This window comes from Leptodactylus fuscus, chromosome 3 (assembly GCF_031893055.1).
Source record: "Leptodactylus fuscus isolate aLepFus1 chromosome 3, aLepFus1.hap2, whole genome shotgun sequence".
Taxonomy (NCBI): domain Eukaryota; kingdom Metazoa; phylum Chordata; class Amphibia; order Anura; family Leptodactylidae; genus Leptodactylus; species Leptodactylus fuscus.
The window spans coordinates 94,987,136-95,009,004 of NC_134267.1; the positions used below are offsets into that span (position 1 = coordinate 94,987,136).

A 21,869-nucleotide genomic window follows, 5' to 3' on the forward strand; every position below is an offset into this window, starting at 1 on the left:
TGACAATGAAGCAGTATATAATACATTGCATACACAGGAAAAGGTTGTGCTAGGATAATTAGCATAACCTGATAGGTGGAGAAGTTGTAACAATAGTCCTGATGCATGTCTATAGGATAAGAGACAGAAAAGAGGTCACACCCCGAGGGCTGAGGGGGTTGTGAGCTCTCTAAACAAAAGTGAGTTGTAAAAGACCACATGGCAGGACCATATGTCTGAAGTACAAAATGGTGGTTGTCAGCACGTCTGGTATCCAAAATGGAGGTCTACACAAGCGCACATCATCCACACTACGTAAAAAAAAAAAAAAAAAAACTGAATGAAAAGAAGACAGGCACAAGACACCTGATAAAGGGGTTTTCTGTCCCCAAATCTATTTTTCATATTGATATTCTATTCACATGATTAATCATCATCAGTATATGATCTGTGTGATCAGTGGCGTAACTACCGCCATAGCAGCAGAGGCAGCTGCCACAGGGCCCGGGACATTAGGGGCCCGGTGACAGCTGCTACCGCTGCTATCATTATACTCAGGGGTCTTTTCGCCACGGGGCCCCGCCATTCCTAGTTACGCCACTGTGTGTGATCTAGGCTAAGTTTGCACAATGTGGGGCCTCAGCCTAAAAGTGTTAACTGTGGATTTTCTACACCAAAGTACCCATGTGTTATCAAACTTTCTTTGTCACAGTTTGTGACACCAATTTCACCCCTCTCATTTTAATAGGTATAACCTTTAGTGAAAATATGGACAAAAATAATATTATTATTAATAATAATAATAATAATAATAATAATAATAATAATAATAATAATAATAATAATAATAATAATAATAATAATAATAATGAGCATTGTGTCCCTTTTTGCAGGAAAATTTGTGCATAATACTCAATGTGTGCATGTAATCTAACTGGAATAAATCATCACACCTTGCAACAGCATCACTAGTCTGGTTATGTCTTTTATTCATGTACAGAAACTAAATTAGATGTGGTTATTGCAATGGGTGTGAGCGCTGCTGTGACATGACAATATTGTCTGGAGATGCTGCAAGCTGCACCCCCAGGTGACAATGGTAATATGACATGAACGCTTTAAGTGACAATGGATAATTAAAATTATATTTGTTTTTCCCTGTCATTGTGCCAAGACAGAATGAGAAACTATGAAAAATGAACAAAAGCAAATCTCCTCCGAGGAATATGCTTTACTCTCCAATGACAGCAGTTTTCCAATTTTAACTTGGAATATCTATGTGCTATTTGGTGTGACAGTGGCATTTTTTTTTCCTTCCAAGTAGTTATTCCAGGAAAGTGTATCTAAAATGGATTGTACAAGATATCCAATATAAAGCTTCCTTGCGTACTACTAAAAAGCCAGGGATGAGGATTGCTTTGGGTAAAATCTGTGTGCCACTGAAGTGTGTAAATGGGAACTTTAATCCTGTAATATTCAGATTATTAAAGCAGGATGAAGTAACCTGTATAACTCATAACTTTACTAAACCGAGCAGTGGAAAATATTACTTCCCAGAAAGTACACAATATTACTTCAGCACCATTTAACCAAATGTCATGAAACGAGAACTCTGCTGAAGTTATCCACATGCCAACACAAATCACTCTACCAAAATAAAGCAATCCTACATGTTACAATACACCAATTACAATCTAAGAATCAATCTCTATCTGTGTATATATATATATATATATATATATATATATATATATATATATATATATATATATATATATATATATATATACACACACACGCGCATTATATATATATATATATATATATATATATATATATATTTTATTTTTTTTTTTTACTACCAAATTTCAATACTATGGAAATGATGCATACAATACAAATACTTTTTGCACCATCTATATTCGTAGCAAATCTAGCCATGATCTAGACTCACAGAGTATTGGAGACAATAGCCATGGAAGTTGCATACAAGGATGGCATCTTTCATTCGGTGACTGAAAAATGAGTGGTCAAGCCATCGTGTAACCTCATGGTTCAGAAGAGTTATTGAACACAATTCTGTTTTATCAATAGCCACGGATCAATGATCCTTATAGTGTGAATCACTAAAGTATAACTTCACAGAGACCTTTACATAATCCTATAATGTTAATTACAGCAGTTACAACCATTAGTTAAGGGGGATGGAAGCTGGGAACATCCCTTTAACCTGTCACACCTTTCCAAGAGCTTTGATTATATGGGTCTTCATCTATTACAACCCACCACAGTCATGCTCTCACATGTCCACATAAACCATATTCAATCTACCCAGTGCTTAGTAAATCGTAACTACAGTACATTCATCAGTGCAACGCAATGAGTAAAAATGAGCAATGATTTGCAGCAAGCATATTAAAGGATAAACGCAAAGAAAAACCAAGGTAAGACTTCACAGATGCACAACTATGGCTGCACCTCCTTACTAACAACTCTATGTTAGAGAATAGATTATATTATACTGTATATAAAAATAACTGACTTGGGATAGGTCCAGAAGCCAGGTGTCAATCCCCAACCAAAAAAACTGTTCAGAGCATAGTGTACAGAGCTGGCAGCAAACAGCTCAGCAATGAAGAGAAAGGGGGTTTGGTAACTGGTATCTCATGTGTGGTCACCATTACCATTCCCCTTGCCAATATGATTGAGACCCTACACACTGAGTGTCAGCACAGGTTTGTTTATTAGAGAATGGATTGGTCATATGCATAAGGCCCATGTGACCAAACTGCACAAAACTCAGGACATGTCCTATTCTGAACCAATTTGCAACCCAACCTCATTCACTGAAGTGTATGGGTGTATATAGTACAGGCAGAACCTGAACGCAGATGTGAACCTAGCCTTAACCAGTTGCGCTGGATGTGGCAAAATGTCTAAGCCTCTTAATTTCTGTGCATCTTGGGTGTGCCAGAATCCGTAACCTGTACCATCTCAGGGCGGACGGAGATTACAGCCATTATTTATGCCACTTTCCTGGCTAAGATAAATTTAACATTACCTGCCAACCCCTGTCCCATATTGGCTTACTCCCCCATCCACTTTTCTTATAAGTGGCAATGGTATCGGAAATGGGCCAAAAGTTGCATATTTTTGCAAATATGGGCTTCCATTAAAAAAATTCTCACCTTCTACACCAGAAAACCAGCCTATTTACATTCATTCCCACCTCCATTGTTATACAGTGACATCTCTATGCTGTACATGTTAGTGCAAACAGCCTTTCAATTTACAGATAAACCACAAGGATGATTTGTAACATATCAAGATTGATCAACCTTGTGATTTATCCTGCAATAATGGTCTGTGTTACCAGGGCTTTAAGGCTTATGCCCAGAAACTTGTGACTCAAAATATAATGTTTTCATGTCAATGAAATCAACGGACAGATCAATTTACACATAAGGTATGTATTTTGTAAACCTTTTTTATACCAGAAAAATATGAGAAAAGTTTATCCAAAAGTCATATTTTAGGAAATGTAATCCTGAACTAAACCAGTCATGACATGTCCCCTTTAAGAAGGGAGCGTAGACCACTGCAGGATTTGACATAAGCAATATTAGAATATTAAAGATTTGCAGAGATTTCAAGATTTTCTCTAATGTCTTAGTTGTGACAGTCTTATCTTGATTAGTTACTAATGGATATGGTCACGGACTTGTCATAAAACCAGCCATGATTCCTTTATTATGCCCAGGTTATCAGGCAAAGACTCTACATCTATGAGAGGATAACATAGCGACAATAGGGAAATTGACATTGGTTTTCTAACTATACAAAGTTACTGCATTTATGGTCATATCCATTAGCAACATATCCAGAAAATAGACTCTCACCACTTAGGGTAGGTTCAAATCTGCTCTGAAGTCTCCATTGGAGGACTTTTCCCTCCACAGGTTTCAGTATATATATAATTAATTTAAAAAAAAAGAAAAAAAAAAGGGGCAGACACTGGATGGACTCCATTACAGTCTATGGGTCGGTGGGTAACAGCTGTTTTAGCAGTCCGGCTCTCTGCCATTCAGGCCCTTGAAGGAACCATGTGCCAATGTGAACCTAGTCTATAATGGTTAGAGAAAAGCTTTAAAGGGATTCTACCACTAAAACACATTTTTTTCTAGTTACCACGTCGGAATAGCCTTTAAAAAGGCTATTCGTCTCCTACCTGTGGAAGTGCTCTCCGCCGCGCCGTTCGTTCAAAATACCGGTTTGTACCGGTATGCTAATTAGTTCTCTCGCAGCGATGGGGGCGTCCCCATCGCAGGAGCAGCGATGGGGGCGTTCCCATTGCAGCTCGAAAACCGACCGCAGCGCCGCCTCTCTGGTCTTCGGTGTCCTCCCCTTGCTTCTTCAGCGTACTGTCGGACGCCTGCGCAGTACGCTCTGTTCGGCGAAGATTGCCGAACGTACTGCGCATGCGCGAAATTGCGGTCCCAGCCATTGTGCGGGCACCGCAATTTCGCGCATGCGCAGTACGTTCGGCAATCTTCGCCGAACAGAGCATACTGCGCAGGCGTCCGACAGACGCTGAAGAAGCAAGGGGAGGATACAGAAGACCAGAGAGGCGACGCTGCGGTCGGTTTTCGAGCTGCAATGGGGACGCCCCCATCGCTGCTCCTGCGATGGGGACGCCCCCATCGCTGCGAGAGAACTAATTAGCATACCGGTACAAACCAGTATTTTGAACGAACGCTCACGGAAAAAAGCGAGCTGCCCTTTCTTCAGGCGCATCCTGCGTCTGCCTCGCGACAGCACCCTCCGGACTAGGCCCAGTGATTTGGGCCTACTCCGGAGCGGGAAGCCGCGACAGGTGCATTTTGGTCTTATTCTGACGCGGAAATATGCCGGCACTAGCCTCTGTGCGAACTATCCCTAACCCTCAGCAAGACTAATCAGCTCATTTTGGCAATATTTTGCTCTCATATAGACAAGCAGCACAAGAAACTACAAAAAAATAAAAAATAAATAACTTTATCCGAGTTTCGCTCTAATATACTGGGAAACATTTTAATTCAAAACCCGATTATAGATATAGATTGTTTAGACCAAACGAACACAGCTACCAGTAGCTGGAAGAAGAAAAGTTTAAAAAAAAAAAGTTGAAAAAGTCCCTTTTTATTACATCTTCTTGGGGTTCATTGGTGTTTTATCTGCTTCAAAGCTGTAAGGAACATTGGAAGTCCCCTCTCTGGCATTCTGGTTCAGCACAAAGGACACTGAAATTGGCTCCCATGAGTAATTTTTGCTAAGTGGTGATTATTTCTCTGTGGATAGGTTAAGCTCAAAGAGAATTATGAGCTGAATGATTAGCGACAAAATAAAAAGGCAATCAGATCTTTCCTGTGACCTTTAACGCTTCACAAAATGCTTTTCTTCCTCAAAAAATAATTTGCCTTTGCAATTCAAGACTAACATTATTTGCCCCCTCCCAAAGATGCAACATGAACAGAAGGGTATACATAGACTAGCGACTATTAGAGGAAAATGGCTTAATTTCTTCATTTTCTCGCCTGAAGTATGGGCATGACTCTTAGTTAAGAATATTTTCCAGGACTGTATATCATCTACGATAAGCCATTAAATCTTTGCGGGGACCAGCACCCTTGTCATCTAATAGTTGAATGGACCAAGGTACACCAGTAAGTGCCATATCTCTTTCCCTGTTCACCAGCTACAGCACCATACCCTTGGTAGTGGTTATATCTGGTATTGCAGCTCAGCCCCATGCAAGTCAAATGAGACTAAACTGCAATACACGGGAAATAAACTACAATGAATGAAGCCACCCAAAGAGTTCTAAAGCGCAAACTAATACAAAGAACACATCTGCTTCAAGTACATCGCAGGAATATTATTTGTCTACAGATATGTTTCCACACAAGGCAAACTGGAAATGCTTGCTGTATTTGTCATGTCACACTTGTCCTATTCTGGGACAAAAAAAAAAAAAAAAAAAAAAAATGTATGCACAAGAATGATTAATAAGCAGAAATGTGAACACAACCCTAGAAATAATGCAGATTCTTGAACCATCATTTTGATCACGGAGAACTTGGTGCCCACTAAGTACATATAAGTAACCAGGTGCACAGTACAGTCACACACCAAAACACAAGCCGCATAGAGGAAACATCAGATCAGGCCAAGTTCAGTTGATCCAACAAATAAGTAGTCTGAAAACTGAAAAGTATTCAGGCACACCCATTGTTTTATCAAAAGGTAGGGCATTAGGACAGAAGCCAGTTTCTTTTGTGACAAGACTTTATGAGAAGTGTAATACTCGGCCACACATAGGCGTTCCTCCAGCAGATGAATGAATCTGTAATGCTGGGTGTATACACAAGAACAGCCAGGTCATTAATCTGTACATAAAACAGATGAATCACAAGGGGAGCTCTAGAAACAGCGACCAGGAAGAAAGAAAAGAATTGTTCAGTGCATTGCTTTACAGGTAAGCCGAGTCAGCAGTGTGCTTGCCGCAACTCAACAATGCAACCACCTCTTGCCAACAGTGAAGAATAAGGACTTCCAAATAAAGGAACACAGCTACTTGCATTGCCTTGCAAGGTAATATGCTCCCTGTTTGGGAAAAGATGCAGGCTCACGATGACACCTATTTTATTGTTCATGCCAACCAGGTTTGAACCCCATCTTACGAATGGCAAGATGTTTTAAGAGTATAGGCAGCATCAGACTGCTCCACATTGAGAAGCAATCTACCATGCAACTGGACTGAAAAGTTGCTCTAAAATCTACTGTATGCAAAGTTAGCCATGGATTTTACCCCTGCACAACACAGGGAATCGTGGAATCACATCAGGGTGATTAATGATGATCGCAGTAATAAAGCTTTTATACATTGTAAAAACCACGGTTATGGTATCTAAAATACATCAAGCGGCATTGGGTAACATTCCAGATATTATGCAGAAACAGATCCAGCTTCTCCCACATAATAATTCTGTTTTCATCTGGAGATAGGATGTGCCAACCAAGGATTAACATGAGTTTGCTTGCTCACCCAACACTGCCTGGGCACATGTTTTGCCTCGCCAAGAAAATACTTTTTTTTGGAGCTGTTCAGTCCTGTCAAACACATCTTAAATGCAAGCTCTGAAATCTAAATATCTCATATCTTAGCCTTTGCCAAAGTAGAGACTCAGTGGAATATTAGGTGCCAGAAAAGTGAATAATACCCAAAGTACTGTGCAGAAATTATAGAGGTCAATTTTGTTGCATAAATTCAGTGTCACATCTTCTAACAATGTGTAAATGCTGTTTGGAAGGATTTTTTTTATTTTAATGTGATCACAGCATCAACACCACACTACAGACAGAAAGCAAGATGTATAGGCATCAGTCCGTTGTGGATGTTGTGGCACACAAGTATATAGTGCAACCCAGCCACAGCTCAAACTCACTGCATAGAAGTGCCCACCAACAAAGCCACAAGAAAACAAATAAAACTCTATTAGGGTGCATTCACACGGAGTTAAGTGGCGCTGATTCTGCCACGATAACTCGCGGCAGAATCAGTGCTGATAAAAAGACTCCTATTGAGTTCAATGGGTTCCGTTTTCCACGTGGAACTCATTGAAATCAATGGGTTAAAAAGTTAAAAATGAGAGTCTTTATCAGCACTGATTCTGCAGAGAGTTATCGTGGCAGAATTAGGGCCAGTTTACTCCGTGTGAATGCCCCCTTACGCTAGGTGCACACTTGTACCTGGTATCCGTACACTTGCAAACCATTATATCTATCCATCTATCTATCTAGCTATGTAGGTCACAGAGCGGGTACCTCAATTCTTCTTTTTAGACTGATTAGTTAATGAGTGGTCCATAAAAAAAAACAAAAAAAAAAAACTGCCCATTTGTGTCTGACTTTTTTTTTTTTTTTTTTAACCCTTCTGCATTCTGAGCATGTGCCAAGGGAAAAATGGACACACACGTATTACTACTCACTTGCATCTGCTTTCCATTATTTTTTGAACAGAGAGAAAGGAGGGCCAGCTTGGGGACCCCTTCCTGAATGGAAACCTAATCTGCTTAAAAAAAAAAATATATGGTTATCAGCGGAAACTATAGACTACTAGCTTCTGCCCACAACTTCGTCTGCAGATTGTTGGCGTTGATGATCCGCCTATATTCAGCAAATTGCTGTTGTCTATGGTTTGCCTGCTGCGGCATTTTGGCAGCTCACAAGCTGTCCTGCTGCTGAACTTGTTCCTCATACCGTGCCTGTGATTGTTCCGGCATCTCGAAACCTCGCTGCCATGCCATATAATGCATGTGTTGTTGGCATTGATGATCCTTCTCAGCTGCGCTTGAGGAGATCTCTGTTGACTTCTGACTTCCTCATAGTTGTCGTTGTTTGCAACAAATTAGATTTGCTTTTTTTCCAGGCATGTTGAAAATTGGCAAACTGCCAATTTGGATTAAAGGCGTTTGCACATGTCACTTTGTCTGCACTGGAGCAGATCAGATAATATGCAAATGTATATACACAATGAGGGTTAGTGTGTGTTTACACAGAGAGATAACAGCCCTGGCTCTCTCAGAAGGTGAGATAAGAGCAGTGTAATATAGAATGTGAAGAAAAATTCTTAACCGTCATGAAGCCATGTCATTTACCGGGATAAGAAGTAGTCTATATGTTAATCGAGGTTACAATCTATGTGCCAAATTTCATTCAAATCCGTTCAGCCGTTTTTGCGTGATTGACACACAAACATACAAACTTTCACATTTATAATATTATAGTAGGAAGGATAGGATAGGATAATGGGCTCTGCCGGGTTACTGCCAGAAAAGGCCAAAAAATGCGGAGAGAAAAGCACTGCTTGCAGCGCTTTTCTCTCCGTATTTTCCAAACGTAATGGGGAACGGAATCCCCCAGCGGAGAGCAGATGCACATGTTAACCAAGTCTTAGGCCTACACCTACACAAATCTTCATAAAACCACCAAAACTAGAAGAAACAATCTGCTTTTGACCAGGGCCCCACGGGCCAGGAACACCGCAATTTGCTTGCAACAATTCATGCAAATCCCATGCCTACTTTGCAGTAAAATTTGCAGCACGAACACGCTGCGATTTCCAAAACCAGCGCAGTTTTGGAAATCGCAGCATGTCAATTATATCAACGGAAACACCGCAAACTTTCTGTTTAAAGCACTGCAGAAAGAACCGCAATGCAATCCCACCGCGTTTTTTCCCGCAGCACAAGCTGTGCGGATTGTCCCATGGGGCCTTATTCTAAAGCCCCATGTAGCGGGCTGCAGCAAAAAAAAAAAATAAAAAATGCTGCGGGAAAAACCGTAACGGATTTCACCGCATCGTGGTTTTTCCTGCAGCGCTTTTCACAGAAAGTCCATACAGGTTTCTTTTGCAGACTCTCTGCTTTCCTTATACCTATAGGGAAACCTCTGGCATTTCCGAAGGTATAATTGACATGCTGTGATTTCCAAAACCGCAATGGTTTTGGAAATCACAGCGTGTCCGCTACGTGCATTTTTTCGCAATGTGTGGATGGGAATTGCATTTATGCCACGTGCGGCCTGAAGAGGGAAATGTTTAAGTATCAACCTATAAAATGAGGGGATTTCAAACCATGAAAACCAAGTGCACCACTAAATCCTATATATTTCTTGAAAATAGCCTGAGGATTATATCTGTCTCAATGGGTTATTGATAGCCATGTCCACCTTCATGTAACTGACTTTTTTTTTTTTTGTTTGTTTTTTTTTAAAGCATTAAAATACATATTTGCACCTTAAACTCAGTCTTACTCGTACATTCACACACAAAACAAACATAAAACAGATCAAGACGTACACAATTTATATATACTGCAAACATCGACAAGAGCTCGTACTCTGAAAAAGACAAAGACGACAAGAAATATTTTTTTGTTCTCAAAATGGACTTTCCAAAAAACTGTAGGAATTCACATATACCACCCGACTATATTTACAGGTGCAGGTGTTAAACATCAAAAATTTCCCCAACCGATTTTGTGCATGCAAATTAAATAGGGAGTAACATAATAAAATTCTTCATCTCCCTATACAAACTGTAACCCTAATGAATCATTTTAATCTCTATACCTAACTAATGTGAGATCTAGGGCAGGTTTCAGGTTACACTTCAAAGCCAAATTTCTCAGGATCCATTAAGCATGATCAAGAAAATCTTAGATGGATTTTAAAAATGAGAATCTGACACCCTGACAGGGAGGCACTTCAGCAGCCAAGGATATATGTAATACATCCTTGCTAGTCATGATGATTATACCAAGATAATAAAAATAGACTAAGCGATTCGCTGGTAAAAAAGCTAAATGGAATGGAGAGGAATTTCAGTAGCCACAACTTGCGGTAAGCGCTTATATCCATATGTTGTAGTACAGGTATGTGATTATTACACTACTGTGCCATGTTTTTAAGTTCCATCTCATGCTATACAGAGGTCACGATAGTAGTTTTAATGATGTGGAAAGTCTTTAGCCGCACCGTTGTGGTTACATATTCCTTCGCAGTTGAGCCTTACAAAGTTCATCAGCTTTGGATGAATAACTAGACAATTCTTAATATACACCTTAGTGCAGGTCAGATTTTTTTTTTAAACCAACTGAAGTTGAAACTCTGTAAATTGAATAAAATCTGCTGTGGAATTTCATGCTAGCTAAATACTGATAATGTAAGACTGTAATGGATAAGGCGATAAATCAGAATGTGGCAGGATTAAGGAGCACATTTTAAAGAAACCCTCCATACCAGCACTGAGATAACAGATGGAATGACGACAATTAATACATGACACACTGCAGAGAACAGAAGAGAATTCTGGGAAAGAACAAAGTCTGGGAAAGGTTTACCAATCCAAGAAGCTACTCTTACCATTTACTACACAGTGCTTAACCCTTTAAAGACACAAGGTAGTTTGGGCGTTAAAGGGGCTCTATCAGCAAAATCATGCTGATAGAGCCCCACATATGCGTGAATAGCCTTTAAAAAGGCTATTACTGCTTTACTGTTCTGTTAAAGAGGACCTTTCATCAGATTGGGCACAGGCAGTTCTATATACTGCTGGAAAGCTGATAGTGCGCTGAATTCAGCGCACTATCGGCTTGATCGATCTGTGCCCCAGGTAAAGCGCTATCGGTCCCGGTACCATAGCGCTTTATAGTCAGAAGGGCGTTTCTGACAGTTAGCCAGTTAGTTTAGCTTTTTTTTGCCCTGCTAAGTGTCTTCTGATCGCTTTTATAATGCATTGAGAAAAATCCCAAATTCCTTTTCACCTAATTTGCTTAGAAATAAAACTGCAATTTTTCTGATAATCGTGCTAATGTGAAATTTACCCCATTGAATTTAAATGAGCCTTCAGATAAGGCTTATAAAGAGGATTTATTTACAAGCTGCACAAGGACATTGACTAGTAGTATAGCAATGCTTCAGACCATATGAGCCCTTCAACAAGCTTACTGGAACGCTGCCCTGGCTTAAGGGTAACCTTCTGGGAAACAGCAAATGCAAAGATGAATGCTAAGGGGGCGTTCACACTACCGTCGGTGTCCGACATGTAGTGTCCGCTCCTAGTGTCCGCTCAAAATCTGTCACGGACACTAGGAGCGGACACTAGATGTGTCCGTGACACCTGTCATTCACTTGAATGGGCATCGGGTGCGTTCTTTTCCACTCCGTGCCCGTCCTTCCCTGTCCGCAAGAGAAGATGTCCGACTTCTCAAGCGAACAGAAGAACCCTGCATGCAGGGTTTTTCTGTCCGCTTGAGAAGTCGGACATCTTCTCTTGCGGACAGGGAAGGACAGGCACGGAGTGCAAAAGAACGCACCCGATGCCCATTCAAGTGAATGACAGGTGTCACGGACACATCTAGTGTCCGCTCCTAGTGTCCGTGACAGATTTTGAGCGGACACTAGGAGCGGACACTACATGTCGGACACCGACGGTAGTGTGAACGCTCCCTAATAGTAAAATATAACAAAAACTTGTAAACATTTTCTGCAGGTTTCTGAAACTGTTTTGCAGAAAACTCCAAAAGAGTGCAGGTATTAAATTTCAGCCGCAGAATACACGGCGCGACACTCCCTCCCGACTAGGCTCATTCATTTAGGCCTAATCTAGAGCGAGATGCCACGACTGGATGCTAGTGCACTGCACCGGCATCCAGTTGCGGCTAGCCGCGAGAGGCGTTTTTTTGGTCCAGATTCTGAAGTGGCTTCCCGTGTCAAAATCCGGTCCACAAAACCCTGTGTGAACTTACCCTAAACCCACTCCTCAAACCTCCTGGTTCACATACAACAGCATTAGAAGGGGAAGGTGGCTGCTGCCATTGAGAAAAATACACAGCTTTCTCATTTATTTTTCTGAAAAAAAAAAAAAAAAACAGCCAGAAAAATCTGGCGATGATAGGATGCATCATATAGGGAATTATCTATTCCCTTTGGATTCTGGGTTTAGTGGGCCTTTAAAGTTGACAAGGTGATAACAGCTGTAGTATACTTACTAGATCTGTTATTAGTCAGAAATGGCAAAAATATACCACATATTTATTTGCAAATGGTGAAATCTAAAGGAAAATCTAAGATTTTATTTAAAACTAGGACTACACTGTGGCTTGTACTATATCATCATATCCTGCAGCCTATTGCAAACCAACAGAAACCAGGAATGTGTACACAATTATCAGAAAGTGCCCCTTGCATGGCAATATCTCAGTATTGCTTTACCCCTGGTCTATGTCTTATATGGTGAAAATTGTCATCTAGCTATAAATGTATACAGTTATGACTAAACTATAACTAAACATCAATATGTTGTCTGGAATTTTCTAAAACATAGCCAAGAGAAAGCAATTCCATGGAGAAGAAACACCACACACTAATACTTGCCCTGGTCAATCACTCATCACTTTGGCAGCCAGCTCCGGGGTCTCTGACAGTCAATAACCACCCTCAGCAGTCATGTGGTGTACATGGAAATATCATTTCTGAGGCCAGTGATCGGCTGCAGTGGCACAAGACTATTGTTGGCCATACACAATGGATTTTGTATAGACATGAGTCTGCCATCCAAATTATGATAGGATTATACACTCATGATCTCACCATCAACAATAATGAATAAAATAACCAATCAAGGGAACAGTTTCATTTTAAACAAAAATAAAGCACAAATTAACCTGCCCACCTACCCCAGTTTTAGTCTGACAGTGAAGAGCTACAGTACTGGCACCGATAGCTCTTCACTGGGGGCACAGAGCGGGAATGCGCTGAATTCAGCACACTGTCGGCTTTCTAGCGGTGTATAAAACCACTTGTGCCCCAGAAGGTGAAAGGTCCTCTTTAAAGGAGTTATGTCATGAAGAATATATAGCCTCTATCAATAGAAACCTTACCAATTTTGGGAATGGGTTTTGGGAATGGGGAGTTTTATCCCCCATTGCAAATTTACGCTGAATGCTCAGGCTACACGTAGGCAGCTATCTCGGGTGTGTCCAGTCCAGGTGCATCCAGGCAGAATTCAAACCATCAACAATCAGCTAAAAATGCTCCAAATTATTAAGCACAACAGAGTTTCTAAACGTTTTATAGGTTGTAAAGAACTGAAAATTGTCATTTGTTGAATCTGTAGTATTAACAGGTCACATTTACTGAAATCAAAAGTTATTTCAATCAAAAACATCTTAATTGTCCAAGTAACGTGTTAACATAGGACCCTTCTTTGATATCAACTTCATAATTTTTGCATTCATTGAACTTGTGAATTTTTAGATAGTTTGTGCTTAAATTTCACTAAAGTATGTCTAGAATTGCCTCCCAAAGCTGCTCTTTTGATGTGAACTACCTCCAATGGTTCTCAATAGGGTTGAGGTCTGGGGAGAATGAGGGGGGGGGGGGGGGGGGCACTCCATGAGTTTCTCTATTTTAATGCCCATAGAGGCCAATGACTCAGGAGTATTCTTTGCTTTAATGTCATGCATGAAGATGATTTTGCTACAAAAGGCAAATTTTTGTACCATGGAACAAAGTGGTCAGTCAGAAACTCTATATACTTTGTAGAGATCATTTTCACAAGTTCAGGAACCCTAAAGGGGCCTACCAGTTTTCTCCTCACGATTCCAGCCCAAAACATGACTCCGTTACCTCCTTTCTGACATCAATGCCTTGCTGGACATAGTGGCCATTATTGCTCCATCCAGCTGGCCCATCCAGGGTTGCACAGCACTCATCAGTAAGCAAGACTGTTTCATAGTCTTCATATACGTCTGGGCCCACAGCAACCGTTGCAGCTCAAAAGCACTGTTTAGGGGCGGCCGAATAGTAGGTTTATACACAACAGCAAGCCTCTGGAGGATCCTACTCCTTGAGGTTTGTGGGACTCCAGAGGAACCATCAGTTTCAAATACCCGCTTCCTGCTTTGTAATGGTATTTTAGCAGTATCTTAATCAGATTAATTCATTGGGCAGAAACCTTCCTTACTCTGACTTTATCTGCACAAACCCGTCTATACTTTGAATCAGTCACAAATCTCTTTACAATACGATGATCACACTTAAGTTTTTGTGAAATATCAGTTAATGTCTTAATACCTAGACTCCCATCCTCTTTGCAGATAATGTAAAACACAGCTTTTTTACAATGTGTGGTCCCAACGTTAAGCTAAGGCCTCACATAGCAGGCCACAGTGAGGGTAAAAACCAATGTAACCTAGATTTGACTGTAAAAACTGCAGCGTTTCCACAGCAGGCAAACCACAGCATGTACTCCATGTGGGACCCCAGCCTTAAATAGGTTTCCTTTTATTGGGCTCACCAGGTAAACTAATTATCATAGGTGTTTGAGATAGATTTCAGTGACCCAAAGATCCCTCAGGCACATAACCAGCCATGAGTTTAATGCAAAAACAAAAAATGTAATCTTTATAACAATTACATCTGATTTGCATAATAATTTGAAACATAGTGTATATTAGAAATGTATGTATCTATAACATGAAAATCAGATGTCAAACTACATATCCAAAAACACTTAACATTTCCAGGTAGCTTCTTCAGCTTGGGCAAGAGTCAATTATAACCTTTCCCATTATCACAAAGGCAACACGTACAAATAACTGCTTTAGAAGCCTGTGGCTTTAGGAATCAGAATTTGCTGTAGAATATCACAAAGATGAGGCAAACCAATAGGCAGAGGCGAGCCAATAATGGCTACGGCACAAGAAGTACTAAAATACTTCAAGAGTAGTCACCGAAATGATATGGGCTAAATAAAAGACTAAAAATACAGAACTTAACATTAGGGCTGATGTAGCGGAGCTGAATTGTATGTTACTATAGGACAACAGGCTGATCTGTAGAATAGAGAGTTAATACAGTGTTTAAAAGGAATAGTTCAATGACAGAAAAAAAAAATCACAGGCTTTACAATTCAGATTTGACACAATCCCTGCTACAAGACCTGCTCTTGGCAATAAGTAATGCCGCTCTTGCTGAAACTTTCAATTAACTGGCAAACACTTGTCCAAGCTCAATAAAGCCACACAACTTGTGTGCAGACATCAATACTACACTTCACAGCCCTGCCTCAACATCCATAGCAATCACACAGTTTGCAAGATAAGCAGAAAGGACACAGCATATTCAGAATATCGATCGCATACACAGCTAGTTAAGGAGAGGATCATAACAGTAAACACAAAAGACACAAATATAAATATACTGCATTGATTTAGGCCTCAAATGACTTCATGGAAACACTGCAGACCATTAATACAAAAGCAGATATGGGGCACTGACAAATCAGAAAGTAAGGCTATGCTCCTATCTGCAAATGGCTCTCCATCGCTCGGGTCCGCCAGGGAAACGATGGAGAGATGGATTGCTAAAACAGCGGTTACCCTCTGAAAACTGGCAGAGAAAAGTCCTCCGTTTAGGACTCCTCTCCGACAATTTCAGGCGGTTTCGGGGCCACACAGCGGCTCAGTGCTTAGCACTGCAGCCTTGCGGCGCTGGGGTCCTGGTGTTCAAATCCCGCCAAGGGCAAAAAAAACATATGCAAGGAGTTTGTATGTTCTCCCCGTGGTTGCATGGATTTTCATCCCATATTCCAAAAAAGATATACTGAAAGGGTAAAAAAAAAAAAAAAAAAAAAAATAGATCTCTATGTGGGCTCACAATCTACATTTAAAAAAAAAAAAAAAAAAATTCAGGCAGTTTCTGCGACGGAGACTCCAACATAGATGTAAATTTAGCTTTAGCTATTATGGGCCATTTAAGGTCAAAGGATTGCTATAGTATAAATATTATACCAGAATACTGTGTCACCAAAACAAAACTTATCAACCCAGCCCTGTGGATAGTTTGATCCAGGCAAGCCTGACCTGTGTCTTCACCTTGTGAAATGCTACCTCCTTTACTGAGACGTTGTTGTAAATAAAATGAGCTTCCCGGAGCAGTGTGGATGTCGGTGCATATCTCTAGGGAGCAATGGCAATGCCTTCATTGCTCCAAAGGGTGAATTTGCATATTGAGCATAACAACAATATCTCAGAGGCGCAAATTCACAAGGATACAACACCATTTGATTCAGGTGACCCTAAACTACCTGCAGGGCTGAGTTCAAATATTGGGTTTGAGTGACAGACTCCTGTAAAACCAGACTAGGAGTTCATTTATCCTGAATGTTTCTGTTACCCATTACCAGTCTCATCTCTAGCCAGTCTCCTCCTTACCAGTCTCCCCTCTTGCCCATAACCAGTCTCCCCTCTTGCCCATTACCAGTCTCCCCTCTTGCCCATTACCAGTCTCCCCTCTTGCCCATTACCAGTCTCCCCTCTTGCCCATTACCAGTCTCCCCTCTTGCCCATTACCAGCCTCCTCTCTTTCCTGTACTCATGTCTGTCATGAGAATTCCTATTTCCAGCCAATATTCCAAGTGTCTTCATTAACATATTAGCATAACGACATTGTCCCAGACTAGAAGAAAAACTCCAATCCCCAGAAAATCCTAGATGATAAGTGATGGACAATTCGGCACAGTAAGAAAGCCAATTAATTTTTCCTATCTTAAGGAACTTAACCTTAATGCCTTAAGCAGGCTGTTTTATTTTCACGGCCATACCTGCATACTATTCAGAGGAAAGGCATAATCCTTTGTTGTAGCAGCTTAGAACAATCTCTGCATGGAGGCAGTGTGCGCTCACAAACCGCCAGCATCTCTTCTCTCTACACCCAGGCTTTTTTTTTATTTTTTATAGTGCTTGAAGGAAGATGTGAGCTCGCTGCTAATCGAACGTTTCAGCTGAGCTATAAGTTTTTGGTCGACTTTTTGATCACTACAGGGGAATTTTCAGAGAGAAGCAATTATTCTAAAATTGCCAACTCACCTACTTGGCCGCCTGTGAACTCCCAGCCATCACTATTGCCTTAATGCCAGGGTTAGATATTCTAAGCACTACTAAATGACAAGAAGTCACAGCGTGGACTCATCAATGAGATACATTAAAGAGTTCACCAAGTCTTAACTGCTCTGGTCTATAGAGAAACACAAGATCTGGCCAACACTAACTCAACATGAAAAGTTAGCAGCAGCCAGTGTCACTTCTCAGGAAGTAAAGTGATCCCTCCACAGGTGGGGGAGGGGGGAGGAGATTCTTCCCTACTTCCTCCAAAACTACAGTCTGAAGGAGGAGGGGGGAGATATAAACAACTTGGAGACACAGTAATCCAGCCCCTTCATAAACTCTCAGTGGTCTCCTAACAGCCAAGCATACACAAAGCATACACTGCACTCTTCATGTCAGCTCTGGGACTGTGAACTAGGGGTGACCATAGTGGGGGCCACCAAGAGAGCTATACCAGATATATACACCGTTTGTGAAGACAAACATTACTACAAAGTATAGTATAAATAGCCAATTCTGGCAAACTATGCACTGTAGCCATCTAGTAAGCCATCCACAGCCCTTTACTACAAGGTATAAACTTTGTAGCCTTCATGTGTGCCTGGCTCTTTAGCTTCACAACACAAGGACTAGGGTCTGTCAGACGTAACGGGAGCAAGGGTCAAGAGAAGAGCTAGAATTAGATGTCCACAGTATCAGTATATAACAATAGTACTACCACGTATATACACAGTTTCCTTCACCTAGGGGAAGCATAGCACTGACTACAAAGTATACAGTGTAGCCTTCATGTGGCATACACAAACCTGTTTCCCACCAAGTATACACTTAGAGACAAAGGACAGTGCTTGTAAGGAATTTGAGACCTGGAGCAGGGGATGGTATGGGCTGCACACAGACATGTGTGTAGTGTACACAGCAGGCTTTATATATCATGGTCTAACAAAGAGCAGGAGATGCCAGGTATGTGGTGACCCAAGTGGGGGGAGGGAGCGTTCCGAATAGGCAGGTCACTTACCAATACTGAATACCTACTTACTACAAGATATACACTGCAGTCATCAGGTGATACATATACACACTATATACAAAGCAGTGTATATACACATGCCGGATGCACCGCAGTCATCAGCTAATGTATACACATATACTGTATACACCGCAGCCATTGATTAGTATATATACATCCCGTATACACTGTAGCCATCAGCTAGTATATATACAGATACCATATACACTGTAGCCATCGGCTAGTGTATATACACATCATATACACTGTAGCCATTGGCTGGTGTATATACACATACCATATACACTGTAGCCATTGGCTGGTGTATATATACACATACCATATACACTGTAGCCATTGGCTGGTATATATACACATACCATATACACTGTAGCAGTCGGCTAGTGTATATGCACATACCATATACATTGCAGCAATTAGTTAGTGTATATATACATACCGTATACACCACAGCCTTTGATTGGTGTATACACCGAAGCTGTCAGTTACTGTATATATACTGACACCGTATACACCACAGCCATTAGTCGGTGTATATATACAGTGTACACTGCAGCCGTTGGTTGGTATATATACATAACACGTACACTGCAGCCACTGGTTGGTATATATATTGGTATATATACATACCATGTACACTGCAGCCAGTGGTTGATATATATATATATATATATATATTGGTATATATACATACCATGTACACTGCAGCCAGTGGTTGATATATATATATATATTGGTATATATACATACCATGTACACTGCAGCCAGTGGTTGGTATATGCACAAGCCATATAAACTGCACAGATAAATACCGTATACACTGCAGCATTGAGCCGATACATGTACATACTCTATAAACATAGCACACGCAGTGTAATGTACACAAGAGCCTTCCTGAGAGTTGGCCGCTTACTAGCCACGGTGTGCCCCCTACATTCGGCTACTAACGCCACGGTGTGCCCGGTACTAGCACAACTAGAGCCCGCTATAGGCGACTACTAGCACAACTACAGCCCGTCCTGCTTATGAGACGAACAGTAAAGTTTACGGAGCGCCGGTGACTGCGGGCCCGGGTCCGGGAGAGCAGAGTCTGGAGCTCGGAGAAGACTTCGGGAAGTTTCCTCACACTCGGCTCCGGGTGTTCCCGGCTATTTTGTACGCACTCACCTGCCGACAATTGTCCGCGGATCGATGCCAGCACTGGAGCGCCGAATAGCAGCAGCCACAGTCCCATGCACACGCCGCCGGCCATCCTCGGCACAAGTTTCAGGTGAAGCTCCACACTACTAATCCTCAGGGCTTCGGGAGAGTTCCCGCGCACAACTCCGGGCAGCAGATCACATGAGGGGCTCGGCGGTCCGCTCTCCGGCAGCCGCTCCGCAGTCACAACACTCCATGCTCAGCGGCTCCTAGCACTCCCTTGTCCTGAGTTACTTTCAGGGGCTCGGCTGGGGAAAGAGGAGAAGGAGGAGGCAGCCCTGACGTCACCGTGCTCTACCAAACTAACCCCGCTCGGGAATGTGAATCCCTGGGGACGAGCACAGCGCCTCCTACTGGAGCTCAAAGAGTAAGGAAGAGCGCCTGGCAGAGACCGCAGCTTTGGATCCAGTTACTCCTTGGAGCCTGCTGCTCGGCACTAGTGGATCTGGTTACCTGCTGGAAAGCAAGATACTGGGAGGAGGAGGGGGAGAAGGCTGCGGGAGGCGGAGGCGCCGATCAATGACTGCGTGTCAGGTAGAAGGAAGGCACGGCAAGAGCTGGACCTGTATCATCGAGCCCAACATAATATTACACAGCACCAGGTGACACCATCGTATGTGGCAGCAACACCCTGGCACTGCCCACTGTACTTTATATATATCCCAGTACTGTCCTATACGTGATCGTATGTGGATATAATGACAGGTTTACTTTATATATATCCCAGTACTGTCCTATACGTGATCGTATGTGGATATAATGACAGGTTTACTTTATATATATCCCAGTACTGTCCTATACGTGATCGTATGTGGATATAATGACAGGTTTACTTTATATATATCCCAGTACTGTCCTATACGTGATCGTATGTGGATGTAATGACAGGTATACTTTATATATATCCCAGCACTGTCCTATATATGATCATCTGTGAATGTACTGACAGCTATACTTTATATATATCCCAGCACTGTCCTATATATGATCATCTGTGGATGTACTGACAGCTATACTTTATATACAGCCCAGTACTGTCCTATATATGATCATCTGTGGATGTACTGACAGCTATATTTTATATACAGCCCAGTACTGTCCTATATATGATCATCTGTAGATGTAATGACAGCTATACTTTATATACATCCCAGTACTGTCCTATATATGATCATCTGTGGAAGTAATGACAGCTATACTTTATATACATCCCAGTACTGTCCTATATATGATCATCTGTGAATGTACTGACAGCTATACTTTATATATATATATCCTGACACTGTCCTATACATGATCATCTGTGGATGTAATGACAGCTATACTTTATATACATCCTGACACTGTGCTATACATGATCATCTGTGGATGTAATGACAGCTATACTTTATATATATCCCAGCACTGTCCTATATATGATCATCTGTGGATGTACTGACAGCTATACTTTATATACATCCCAGTACTGTCCTATATATGATCATCTGTGGAAGTAATGACAGCTATACTTTATATACATCTTGACACTGTGCTATATATGATCATCTGTGAATGTACTGACAGCTATACTTTATATATATATCCCGACACTGTCCTATACATGATCATCTGTAGATGTAATGACAGCTATACTTTATATACATCCTGACACTGTGCTATACATGATCATCTGTGGATGTACTGACAGCTATACTTTATATACATCCCAGTACTGTCCTATATATGATCATCTGTGGATGTACTGACAGCTTTACTTTATATACATCCCAGTACTGTCCTATATATGATCATCTGTGGAGGTACTGACAGCTATACTTTATATATATATCCCGACACTGTCCTATACATGATCATCTGTAGATGTAATGACAGCTATACTTTATATACATCCTGACACTGTGCTATACATGATCATCTGTGGATGTACTGACAGCTATACTTTATATACATCCCAGTACTGTCCTATATATGATCATCTGTGGATGTACTGACAGCTATACTTTATATATATCCCAGCACTGTCCTATATATGATCATCTGTGGATGTACTGACAGCTATACTTTATATACATCCCAGTACTGTCCTATACATGATCATCTGTAGATGTACTGACAGCTATACTTTATAAATATCCCAGTAGTGTCCTATACATGACCATCTGTGGATGTAA

General features: G+C 41.2%; 1 protein-coding gene across 8 annotated transcripts in view; it reads right to left on the reverse strand.

The window, feature by feature from the left end:
- Positions 1-20,286, reverse strand: part of PTPRK (protein tyrosine phosphatase receptor type K) — a 281,887-nt gene extending 261,601 nt beyond the window's left edge. For 6 of the 8 annotated variants that reach the window (XM_075267972.1, XM_075267971.1, XM_075267968.1 and 3 more), the window contains exon 1: positions 19,666-20,285. In XM_075267972.1, the coding sequence (XP_075124073.1) occupies positions 19,666-19,750 (85 nt within the window). In that variant the 5' untranslated portion in view covers positions 19,751-20,285. Of the gene's footprint in view, positions 1-19,665 lie in introns of all 8 variants that reach the window. The other 2 variants (XM_075267966.1, XM_075267965.1) reach the window with 1 other exon arrangement.
- Positions 20,287-21,869: the final 1,583 nt, after the last annotated feature.